Source organism: Delphinapterus leucas, chromosome 1 (genome assembly GCF_059928025.1).
Source record: "Delphinapterus leucas isolate spDelLeu-1000000601 "Yukka" chromosome 1, BTC_Dleu_Yukka2, whole genome shotgun sequence".
In the NCBI taxonomy this organism is placed as follows: Eukaryota; Metazoa; Chordata; class Mammalia; order Artiodactyla; family Monodontidae; genus Delphinapterus; species Delphinapterus leucas.
Genome location: NC_143129.1, coordinates 47329098 through 47342375, shown reverse-complemented (window position 1 = coordinate 47342375; position 13278 = coordinate 47329098). Strand labels below are relative to the sequence as shown.

Sequence of the window (13278 nt, the reverse complement as noted above, 5' to 3'; positions counted from 1 at the left end):
GGAGGAAGGTGAATATATGCGATAGTCTAAAAAATGACCCCAAAGATACCAGGTCCAAATTCCTGGAACTTGTAGATGATATGTTATTTGGACAAAGAGTCTTTGCACTTTTGATTAAGGATCTTGAGATTATCCTGAGTTATCAGGGTGGGCACTAAATGCCATCACAAATGTTCTTATAAGAGAGAAACAGAGAGAGATTTCACAGAGAAGGCAATATGAAGATGAAGCAGACAGAGGTTTGAAGATGAGGGCTTTGAAGATTGACATGATGCTGGCACAAGCCAAGGAACATACCCAGTCACCAAAAACTGAAAGAGGCAAGGACCATATTCTTCCCTAGAGGCTCTAGGCCCTGCTGACGCCTTGATTTCTGCCCAAAGACACTTATTTCAGACTTCTGGCCCCCAGAACTGCAAGAAAATAAAGTTCTATTGTTTTAAGCCACCACAAAAACAATCCTTCCTTTAATTTCTCTCTCCTCTCACATTTTACTAAAAGCAGCAAGAAGAAACCACACCATACTTATTAAACACTCTGGTTGGAAATCTCCTTAGCTACATTACCCTCTTCTTTGGTACATTTTCTACTTTCCAAATAACTGTATGCAACCATGTGGCTAGACTTTCTGCAACTACATAAGAAGGATCCACTACCTTCCTCTAATTTCCAGTAACAGTTACCTGATTTTCCTGCAAACCCTCACCTGCAGTCTTATCAACGACCGTGAAGCTTCTATGAACAGCTTCTTCAGGACACTTCAGGCCCTCACACTCTCCTCAAAGCCCATGGCTCATTCCAAAGCCACTCTCCACATCTTTTGGTTTTTCTCATAACAGCACTCTACTTACAGGTTAAAAAAAAAAAAAATCTATTAAGTAGTCATTGTTATGTAACGAGCTACCCCCAAACTTAGCAGCCTACGACAATAAACATTAGTATCTCACACAAACTCTGATAGTTAGGAATCCAAAAGTGGGTTGGCTGGATGGTTCTAGCTCAAGGTCTCTCATGAGGCTGCAGTCAAGCTGTCAGTCAGTGTTGCAGTCATCTCAAAGTTCTACAGGGACTGGAGAATCTGCATCTAAGTTCATTCACACGGTTGTGCCAGGTGTCAGATGCCTGCAGGGTGTTGGCTGTTGCCCTCTGTTCCTCTCCATGGGGGCCTCGTCATAGGCTGCATGAGTGTCCTTACAATATGAAAGCTGGTAAACCTCAGAGCAAGTAATGAGAGAGAGAGGGAGGGAACATCCCCAAGAGAGAAGCCATGGCCTTTACAGCCTAATCTCAGAAATGACATACTGTCACTTTTCCTTATGCTACTGGTCCCAAAGACCAATCCCTGGGAAGAGAAGACACCAATGTGTAACTAGCAGGAGAGGAGGATTACAGGTGGCCATCTTGGAGACTGTCTACCACAAAAGGCACGGTCCAAATATTTAGCAAACTAGCATGCAGCATGAATTTGACTTACCTATGTAGTATAAGAAAAAAATACGCTATTAAAACTACATTGTCCTAAATGTAAGGCCAGACACTATAAAACTCCTAGAGGAAAACACAGGAAGAACACTCTTTGATAAATCACAGTAAGATCCTTTTTGACCCACCTCCTAGAGAAATGGAAACAAAAATAAACAAATGGGACCTAATGAAACTTAAAAGCTTTTGCACAGCAAAGGAAACCATAAACAAGACCAAAAGACAACCCTCAGAATGGGAGAAAATATTTGTAAATGAAGCAACTGACAAAGGATTAATCTCCAGAATATACAAGCAGCTCATGCAGCGCAATATCAAAAAAACAAACAACCCAATCCAAAAATGGGCAGAAGACCTAAATAGACATTTCTGCAAAGAAGATAGACAGATTGCCAACAAACACATGAAAGGATGCTCAACATCACTAATCATTAGAGAAATGCAAATCAAAACTACAAATGAGGGCTTCCCTGGTGGCGCAGTGGTTGAGAGTCCGCCTGCCGATGCAGGGGACAGGGGTTCATGCCCCGGTCCGGGAAGGTCCCACATGCCGCGGAGCGGCTGGGCCCGTGAGCCGTGGCTGCTGAGCCTGTGCGTCCGGAGCCTGCACGTCCAGAGCCTGTGCTCCACAACAGGAGAGGCCACAACAGTGAGAGGCCCGCGTACCGCAAAAAAAAAAAAAAAAAAAAAAAAAAAAAAACCTACAAATGAGGTATCACCTCACACAGGTAAGAATGGCAATCATCAAAAAATCTACAAACAATAAATGCTGAAGAGGGTGTGGAGAAAAGGGAACCCTCTTGCACTGTTGGTGGGAATGTAAATGGATACAGCCACTATGGAGAACAGTATGGAGAATCCTTAAAAAACTAAAAATAGAACTACCATATGACCCAGCAATTCCACTACTGGGCATATACTGTGAGAAAACCATAATTCAGAAAGAGTCACGTACTACAATGTTCATTTCAGCTCTATTTACAATAGCCAGGACATGGAAGCAACCTAAGTGTCCATCAACAGATGAATGTATAAAGAAGATGTGGCACATATACACAATGAAATATTACTCAGCCATAAAACGAAATGAAATTGAGTTATTTGTAGTGAAGTGGATGGACCCAGAGTCTGTCATACAGAGTGAAGTAAGTCTGAAAGAGAAAAACAAATACTGTATGCTAACACATACATATGGAATCTAAAAAGAAAGAAAAAAAGGTTCTAACGAACCTAGGGGCAGGACAGAAATAAAGATGTAGAGAATGGACTTGAGGACATGGGGAGGGGGAAGGGTAAACTGGGACAAAGTGAGAGAGTGGCATGGACATATATACACTACCAAATGTAAAATAGATAGCTAGTGGGAAGCAGCCACAGAGCACAGGGAGATCAGCTCAGTGCTTTGTGACCACCTAGAGGGGTGGGATTAGGGAAGGTGGGAGGGAGACACAAGAGGGAGGGGATATGGGGATATATGTATGTGTATAGCTGATTCACTTTGTTATACAACAGAAACTAACACAACATTGTGGAGCAATTATACTCCAATAAAGATGTTAAAAAAAGTTTTTTAAAAAACTACATTGTCACAGTAGTCATCACAATTTAACTTAGAGAACAAAATGTGATTCTGGCACACTACCTAACATAATAATGAACAATATTTACATAGTCATAATAATACAAATGTTACACATGATGTCTATTAAATTGCAGATTTGAAAATCATTCTACAGATTAAGTATTGAATCTTAATAATGATTATTGAACAGAATACAAATACTATCACCTTTGACAAACGTTAAAATACGCTGAGTGGTGAAAGGGGCTAAAGAGGTAAAAGAAAGGACAAATATGCTCTTAGGTTCATCTTACAGAGACAAATGGTATTGTCCATAGTTATGGAACAAGAAACAGAGACGCAGTCAATAGAGGAACTAAAAATATTATGTAATGATACAAGGGAACAGGGTAAGTCAAATTCTTACCTGCCAGAGTAAAAAGTCAAAAGACATGTCATAAGCTGTTATGTCAAAGAAAAAAAAAAGGTATAAACTTACTATTATAGATATGGAATACACACTCAAGAAATGAAAAATAAAAAAGATAAAAGTCAGTTCTCTCTAGAAGCAAAACTGGGAGGAAGATGGGTAGAGTGGAAAATTACAGCTTTTTTTTTTTTTGAGTATTTGTCTTTCTCCATCTGATTTATTTCACTTAACATAATACCCTCTAGGTCCATTCATGCTTTTGCAGATGGCAAGATTTCATACCTTTTTATGGCTGTGTAATATCTGATTGCATATATATACCACATCTTCTTCATCCATCCATCTATCAATGGCATTTAGGTTGTTTCCATATCATGGATTTTTTAAATAATGCAGCAATAAACAAAGGTCTGCATATATCTTTTCAAATTAGTGTTTTCATATTCTTCAGATAAATACCCAGAAGTGAAATAGCTGGATCATATGGTATTTCTATTAATTTTTTGAGAAATCTCCACACTGGTTTCCACTGTGGCTGCACAAATTTACCTTCCCACCACCAGTGTATGAGGGTTCCCTTTTCTTCACATCCTCTCCAACACTTTTGATAATCACCATTCTAATGAGCATGAGGGGGTACCTGTGATTTTGATTTGCATTTCCCTAATAATTAGTGATGTTGAACATCTTTTATGTGCCTGTTGGACATCTGTATGTCTTTGGAAAAAGATCTATTCAGATTTTCTGCCCATTTTTTAATCAGGCTGTTTGGTTTTCTTTGTTGTTGAGTTGTATGAGTTCTTTATATATTTTGGATATTAACCCTTTATCAGATATACGATTTGCAAGTACCTTCTCCCACTCAGTAAGTTGTCTTTTCATTTTGTTAATGGTTTCATTTGCTGTGCTGAAGCTTTTTAGTTTGATGTCATCCCATTTATTTTTGCCTTTATTTCCTGTGCCTGAGGAGACATATCCAAAAAATTATTGCTAAGACTAATATCAAAGAGAGTACTGCCTATGCTTTCTTCTAGGAATTTTATGCTTTCAGATCTGACATTCAAATCTTTAATCCATTTTGAGTTAATTTCTGTGTATGGTATAAAATAGTGGTCTAGTTTCATTCTTTTGCATGTGTCTATCCAGTTTTCCCAACACCATTTATTGAAGCGACTTTCCTTTCTCCACTGTACTTTCTTGGCTACTTCGTTGTAATTCGTTATCCATATATGTTTGGGTTTATTTCTGGGCTCTCAATTCTGTCCCATTTATCTGTGTGCCTGTTTTCTGCCAATAACATGCTATTTTGATTAGTACAGCTTTGTAGTATAATTTGAAATCAGGGAGTGTGATATCTCCAGCTTTGTTCATTTTTCTCAGGATTATTTTGGCTGTTCTGGGTCTTTTGTGATTCCATACAAATTTTAGGATTTTTTGTTCAATTTCTGTGAAAAATGTTGAGATTTTGACAGTGATTGCATTGAATCTGTAGATTGCTTTAGGTAATATGGACACTTTAACAATGTTAATTCTTCCAATCCATGAACGTGGGATATCTTTCCATTACTTTGTGTCTTCTTCAATTTCTTTCAACAATGCCTTACAGTTCTCAGCGTACAAATCTGTCACCTCCTTGGTTAAGTTTATTCCTAGGTATTTTATTCTTTTTGTTGGGATTATAAATGGGACTGTTTTCTTAATTTCTCTTTCTGCTAGTTAATTGTTAGGGTATAAAAATGCAACAGAGTTTTGTACTTTTATTTCCTACCCTGCAAATTTACTATATTCGTTTAATATTTCTAATAGTTTTTTGGTGAAATCTTTAGGGGTTTCTATATATAAAATCATGTCATCTGCAAATAGTGACAGTTTTACTTCCTTTCCAATTTGGATGGCTTTTATTTCTTTTTCTTGCCTAACTGCTCTGGGTAGGACTTCCCATACTATGTTGAATAAGAGTGGCAACAGCAGGCATCCTGATCCCACTGATGGAAGAATACCTTTCAGTTTTTCACCACTGAATATGATGGTAGCTATGAGTTTGTCATATATGGCCTTTATTATGTTTAGATACGTTTATGTTTAGGTACATTTCTTCTGTACCCATTTTATTTTATTGAAAGTTTTTATCATAAATGGATATTGAAAACTGTCAAATGCTTTTTCTGCATCTATCAAAATGATCATATGATTTTTATCCTTCGTTTCATTAATGTGGTGTAGAACGTTAATTGATTTGCAGACACTGAACCATCCTTGTATCCCTGGAAGGAATGTCACTTGATCTTGGTGTATTATCCTTTTAATGTATTGTTGTATTCAATTTGTTTAATATTTTGTTGAAGATTTTTGCATCTATGCTCATCAGAGATACTGGCCTGTAATTTTCTCTTTTGTGTGTTGTCCTTATCTGGCTTTGGTATCAGGGTAATGTTGGCCTCATAAAATGTGTTAAGAACCATTCTCTTCTTTTCAATTTATTTGGAAGGGTTTGAGAAGGACAGGTATTAAATCTTCTTCGAATGTTTCACAGAATTCACCAGTGAAGCCATCTGGTCCTGGACTTCTGTTTTTTGGGGAGGTTTTTGGTTACTGTTTCAATCTCTTTACTAGTGATCAGTCTATTCAGATTTTATATTTCTTCATGTTTCAGACTTGAAAGCTTGTATGATTCTAAGAACTTATCCAATTCTTACAGGCTGTCCAATTTGCTGGCATATTTGTTCATATCAGTCTCTTATATAATCCTTTGTATTTCAGTGTAACTTCACCTCTTTCATTTCCGATTTTATTTATTTGAGCCTTCCCTTTTTTCTTAGTGAGTCTAGCTAAAGGTTTGTCAATTTTGTTTACCTTTTCAAAGAACCAGCTCTTAGTTTCACTGATCTTTTCTTTCATTTAATTCTCTATTTCATTTATTTCCACTCTGATTTTTATTACATTCTTCCTTCTACTGACTTTCTGCTTCATTTGTTCTTTTCTTCTAGTTCCTTTAGCTGTAAGGTTAGATTATTTGAGATTCTTCTTGTTTCCTGAAGTAGGCCTATACTGCTATAAACTTCTGTTTTAAAACTGCTTTTGCTGCATCCCACAGATTTTGGTACATCTTATTTTCATGTCTTTTTTTGATTCCTTCATTGACCAATAGCTGTTCAGCAGCATGTTGTTTAGTCTCCATATATTTATGACCTTTTCCAGCCTTCTTGTAGTTGATCAATCTTCTTAAAGAGACTTGATATTTGTCCCAACATATGGTCTATCCTTGAGAACACTCCATGTGCACTTGAGAAAAATGCGTATTCTGTTGCTTTTGGATGGAATGTTCTGTATATATCTATTTAATAAGTCTAGTCTAATGTTTCATTTAAGGCCAATGTTTCCTTGTTGACTTTCTGTCTGGATGATCTATCCATTGATGTAAGTGGGGTGTTAAAGTCCCCTACTATTATTATGTTGCTGTCAGTTTCTCCCTTTACGACTGTTATATAATTGCTTTATATATTTTGGTGCTATGTTAGATGTATATATTATTAGTAAATGTCATGTCTTCTTGACAGACTGTTCCCTTTACCATTATATAATGACCATCTTTGTCTCGTTAGTTTTTTGACTTGAAGTCTATTTTTGTCTAAGTATGGCTACACCTGCTTTCTTTTGGCTGCCATTTGCTTGGAGTATCATCTTCCATCTCTTTACAATGAGCCTGTATTTGTCTTTAGAGCTGAGTATCCCAGAGGCAACAAATAGTTGGGTCTTATTTTTTAATCCATCTGGTCACTGTTTCTTTTGATTGAATTCAATCCATTTACATTTCGGATGATTAGTGACATATGAAGACTTAGTACTGCCATTTATTTATCATTTTCTGGTTGCTCTCTATCTTCATTGTTTCTTTTTTCTTGTGTTTGTGTCTGCCATTTTAGTTTGGTGTTCTTGGGGGTTTTTTTAAGATTTTTTTATTTTTAATATTTATTTATTTGGTTGCAGCTCACCGGCTCCTTAGTTGTGGCATGCGAACTCTTAGTTGTGGCATGAATGTGGGATCTAGTTCCCTGACCAGGGATCGAACCCAGGCCCCATGCATTGGGAGTGCAGAATCTTATCCACTACACCACCAGAGCAGTCCCAGTTTGGTGTTTTTCTGTGATGTTTTGCTCAGTTTTCTCTTTTTTATGTTTCATGTTTCTGCTCTAGATTTTTTGTTTTGTGGTTATCATAAGGTTTGTATAAAACATCTCATAGATAAGATAGTCCTTTTTATGCTGATAGTATCATATCTTCATTTGCCTATACAGTTCCATCCTTTCCCTCTTCCCCTTTTATGTTTCTTTTTTCCCCTTTTATGTTTTTGTTGTCACATATTATCCCTTATTATGTTGTGAGTTAATTACCAAGTTGAAGTAGCTAGTTATTTTTAATGCTTTTTTTCCCTTTAATCTTTATGTCACAATTGTGTTTAACAACCTATTCTGACACAGAGCTGTACTTTCTGATTCTATCTATTTATCACCTTACTCGAAGTTTTGTGTACTTTTGCTTTTCCATTTCAGGTAGAAGAGCTCCTTTCAACATTTCTTATAAGACAGGTATAATGGTGATAAACTGCCTTAGCTTTTGTTTGTGTGGGCAAGCCTTTATTTCTCCTTCATATGAAGGACGACTTTGCCAGATAGACTATTCTTGGCTGACATTTTTTATCTTTCAGTATTCTGGGTATGTCATCACACTCTCTCCCAGACAATAGAGTTTCTGATGAGAAATCTGCTGAAAGCCCAATGGGGGGGTACCTTTGTAGGTTACTATCTTTTTTCCCCTGGCTGCCTTTAAAATTCTTTCCTTATCATTGACTTTTGACAGTGCATCAGCGGGATCACATGCCCTGCTGCATGGTCCCCTGTGGCTGCAGGTGCCATTGCAGATGGAAGGCCAGAGTCATGTGCACTGCCTCCACTGCTGTTACTGCATTCTCTGGGGCTGTGGACTCAGTCACCATGGCCAGGGGCTGGAGTTGCAGGTACCACCTCCACTGTTCCCCTGGTTCCACCTCCTCTATGTGCCCGGTCCAGTCACCTTCAGATGTAAAAATGTGTGGATCTCTTCAGCATCCTGTTCTGTTAGGCAAAGGAAACTTTGTTGAGTTGTTTTACTAGTTATAGACTGAAGGGGAAAGAAGGGATCATCTCATGCTACCATGATCCTGACGCTGCTCTCCAGGAAACTACTGCTTTTTATTGAACATTCTTCTATTAGCTTTGTTTTGTGCTTTGTTTTTCAATTTTCTTAGGTATACCTGCATTACTTTGACTTCTAAAGTTATTCCAATGTATAAAAAATACTGATGTTAAAATTATTTGAAAACAATAATGCAATATGCAACAAAAGTCACAGAAATATGCATACCCTTTGACCAAGCAATTTTGCTCCCAGGAATTTATCCTAATTAAATAATTGCACATCTGCATTACAGTGTACAAATAAGAATATTAAGCAGTGTTGTTTATAATAGCAAAAAAACTAAAAATAATATATGAGTAAAAGGTTGGTTAATAAATCATGGTATATACAAAAACTGAAATACTATGCATCTATTAAAATTAATAATGTAGATTCTTTTATTGATACGAAAAGACAATCACAATATACCACTGTATGAAAAAGAGGTTTCAAGACTACATTTAGCAAGACTTCAATTTTGAAGTTTAAATGTACAGAAAGGTAAAGAAGCATGTGCATACTCATATGTACACACAAGCACAAGCACACACAGACACACACACACAGAGTCTAAAAATTATGCTAAAATGTTATACCATCTAGGAAATGGTATTAAGGTTGAATTTTTATTTTAAGTAGTTTTCTGTATCATCTGAGTTATTTGCATATGGTACTTTATAACCTGAAAAAAAAAACTGTCTAGTTTGAAAAATAACGTCCATATACTTTGACTCTACAACTCCACATGCAGAAATTGATTTTTAAAAAATAACAGGATGGGGCTTCCCTGGTGGCGCAGTGGCTAAGAATCTGCCTGCCAATGCAGGGGACATGGGTTTGAGCCCTGGTCCAGGAAGATCCCACATGCCATGAAGCAACTAAGCCCATGCTCCACAACTACTGAGCCTGCACTCTAGAACCTGTGAGCCACAACTATTGAGCCCGCATGCCACAACTACTGAAGCCTGCATGCCTAAAGCCTGTGCTCCGCAACAAGAGAAGACTCCACAATGAGAACCCGTGCACCGCAACAAACAGTAGCCCCCACTCGCCACAACTAGAGAAAGCCAGCACTCAGCAATGAAGACTCAACACAGCCAAAAATTAATTAATTAATTTTAAAATAAATAACAGGATGAATATAAAGCTGTCCATACAAGAAAATTTATGGTAAAGTTATAGAAAAAGCAAGAAATAACATTCTGTACTCTATTGGTCAAGGTCCAGTCAAGGGATTAAAAAACATAGCAATTATTTTAACAAAGAGAATTTTTTTAACAAAGAGAATTTAATATAAAAAAAAGTAAACTAAGGGCTTTCCTGGTGGCACAGTGGTTGAGAGTCCGCCTGCTGATGCAGGGGACACGGGTTCTTGCCCCGGAGCAGCTGGGCCCGTGAGCCATGGCCACTGAGCCTGCGCGTCTGGAGCCTGTGCTCCGCAATGGAAGAGGCCACAACAGTGAGAGGCCCGTGTACCGCAAAAAATAAAAGAAAAAGTAAACTAAGTGAAAACGAAGGCAAAAAAAGGAACACCAAAGTATCAAAATAACAGAAAATAACAAGTGTTGGCAAGGAGGAAGAGAAACTGGAACCCTTATGCACAGCTAGTGGAAATGTAAAATAGAGCAGCCACTAAGGAAAACAATATGGTGGTTCCTCAAAAAATTAAAAATAAAATTACCATATGATCCAGTAATTCCACTTTCAGTATATACCCCAAAGAATTAAAAGCAGGAATTGAACTGATATGTGTACACCCATGTTCACAGCAGTATTATTTTTAATAGCCAAAAGGTAAAAGCAATCCAAGTGTTCACTGATGGATGAAAAAATAAACAAAATGGTGTCTACACACACAATGGACTATATTCAGACACAAGAAGGAAATTTTGACACATGCTATTGATACAACATAGGTGAATCTTGAGAAATTATGCTAAGTGAAATGAGCCAGTCACAAAAGAACAAATACTGTATGATTTCACTTATATGAGGTGTCGATCCACAGTTGGTTGAATCCATAGATGCAGAACCTGCAGATCCAGAGGGCTGACTACACAACACCATTTTATATAAGGGACTTGAGCATCCACAGATTCTGGTATCCACAGGGTGTCCTGGAACCAATCCCCCACAGACACCAAGGGACAACTGTATAAGAATAATTCAATGTCACCTCATGTTCCTACAGGGTTTTTCTATTTGCTTCATCGGTTAGAGTTTGAGTTGTTGTTCTGTGCTGTTTTTTCATGAAAGAAAGGAGTAAATGCATTCTGAGTTAACAAAACCACAGCAAGAACATGAAAAAACAGGTGACCTGAAAGGTCTGCAGTTTGGCCTGCCATGTTCCTCTCGGTGGCACTCGGGCTCACACGGCCTGCCTCACCACCCAGTGGGGAAGACATATAAGGAATGTACCTAAGACAGCTGTGCAGAATGGAGCTGGAGGAGCCTTATTTGTGCAGAGAGATACTCCTGAGAATAACCCAGATACTCCATTTGATTTCACACCAGAAAACTATAAGAGGATAGAGGCCATTGTAAAAAACTACCCAGAAGGGCATAAAGCAGCAGCTGTGCTTCCAGTCCTGGATTTAGCCCAAAGACAGAATGGATGGCTGCCCATCTCTGCTATGAACAAGGCTGCAGAAGTTTTATAAATACCTCCAATGAGAGTATATGAAATAGCAACTTTTTATACAATGTATAATAGAAAGCCAGTTGAAAGTATCATATTCAAGTCTGCACTACTATACCTTGCATGCTTCGAAATTCTGACAGCATACTGGAGACCACTCAGAAAAAGCTTGGAATAAAGGTTGGGGAGACTACACCTGACAAACTTTTCACTCTTATAGAAGTGGAATGTTTAGGGGCCTGTGTAAATGCACCAATGATTCAAATAAATGACAACTACTATGAGGATCTGACACTTAAGGATATTGAAGAAATTACTGATGAATCCAAAGCTGGCAAAATCCCAAAATCTGAACCAAGGAGTGGACGATTCTCATGTGAGCCAGCCAGAGGTCTTACTTCTTTGACTGAACCACCTAAAGGACTTGGCTTTGGTGTGCAAGCAGGCCTTTAATTTATATTCAATAGCAAATATGTCACTGGAGAAATAAAATAGGAATCTCCTATCTTAAAAAAAAAAAAAGAACATGAAAAAACAACTTCAATTGCTTGAGGCATGATAGGAATTATCTTAATAAGGGGCTTCTGACTTCATGGTACAGTGTTTCAGTGTTCAGTATATATACATAATTAGCTAATCATCACTTTTCAAAATCACAATTTCAAAATAATCACTTACCAAACACTATTCCTTTAGCAAATGGAGGAAACAATTCTGAACGTCGGAATAAGTTTTTGTGAATTTGCCATAGTTCTTTGTGTAGTTTCTTAAAGTCACTGTATCTCTTCCATACAATTATCTAAAGAGAGAAGATAATTAAATGTGTAACTCACAGTGAAACCACAGATATCTGAAAAACAAATAATCTTTTTATTCAAGTGCTCAAAATTGTCATGCAAAGGCAAACATATATGTTCTAACCAATATGGTTAACTGTCTAAAATTAACTAATAATATTTTATTTAAAAATATAAAGCAGCAATTCTTCCTCAAACTGTTCTGTTTGGGTTTTTTAATTTCATTTTAAACAAGTACTATTTTCTTCATACTAGAAAAATATCAACCTGGTACAAAAAAGGCTTACACTACATAAAATGTCACTTAACCTCTTCAAACATTAATTACTATTACCCTGGAAACGAGTTAGATGTCAAAATATATATTCATCTCAAAAACAGCATGTTTATAAACACAAAGTAGTTTAGACAATTTTTAAACATAAAAAACATACTCAGCACTTGCCTAAAAGAATAATCTGAAAAACACTGAAAAAAAATGGCTTTGTAGCAAATAATTAACCTAAACTTTTGCATTTCATAAACCTCAATAAAAATAGTAACAAGATTTCTGGAGGCAAGGTAAATCCTGATCAGAATACCACTAAAATTAGGATATTTCAAAAAACAAAATAACAATCATTTAGATTATACAACATGTAAAAGTTTACTTTCATTAGTTTAAATTATTGTCTAAACTTATTTAGATTAAATTAGAAAGAAAAAAACACTTAATAAAAAGAATTTGACACATGGCCTTGATGTCGCTGATTCAGCCCCTCAGTTGCCACAAAATAGGGTAAAACTGAGCTTTTAATTCCATTACCTGGTATATTGGGGCCTTTACTTCTGAAAAACCTAATTATTTCACTTCTAACAAACTCAATAGTGTAATGCTAATAAGCAAATCTTAGGCCAAAGAGGTAACCAAGTGTGATTTAAGAGACCTGTCAAAAAATCTACTCCTGTATATAAGAAATTCTTCACTAAACTCTGCCATACTATCAAAACTTCTACCATGATTACTAAGTGTCTTGCTTTAATAAAGGAAACTTGCTTTTAATCCTAGGAGACTAGTCAGACTATAATATGAATTAATTTAAACAAACTGCTTCCTCCTTATCCTTCCTTTTATTCATTTACTTGACAACAAAAATAGTCATCAAAACAAATATTT

At 36.8% G+C, this 13278-nt stretch overlaps 1 protein-coding gene and 1 pseudogene across 4 annotated transcripts in view; one reads left to right on the top strand and one right to left on the bottom strand.

Annotated features, from left to right (window-relative positions):
- The window catches only part of RPS6KC1 (ribosomal protein S6 kinase C1), a 244848-nt gene that overhangs the window by 206320 nt on the left and 25250 nt on the right, over positions 1–13278 (bottom strand). For all 4 annotated transcript variants that reach the window (XR_016392839.1, XM_089909628.1, XM_089909646.1 and 1 more), the window contains exon 3: positions 12004–12124. Coding sequence is in view for 3 of the 4 variants with exons in the window: in XM_089909628.1 (XP_089765754.1) it covers positions 12004–12124 (121 nt within the window). In the remaining variant the exon portion in view is untranslated. The remainder of the gene's footprint in view (positions 1–12003; positions 12125–13278) is intronic.
- Positions 11031–11793, top strand: LOC111184688 (NADH dehydrogenase [ubiquinone] flavoprotein 2, mitochondrial pseudogene; annotated as a pseudogene).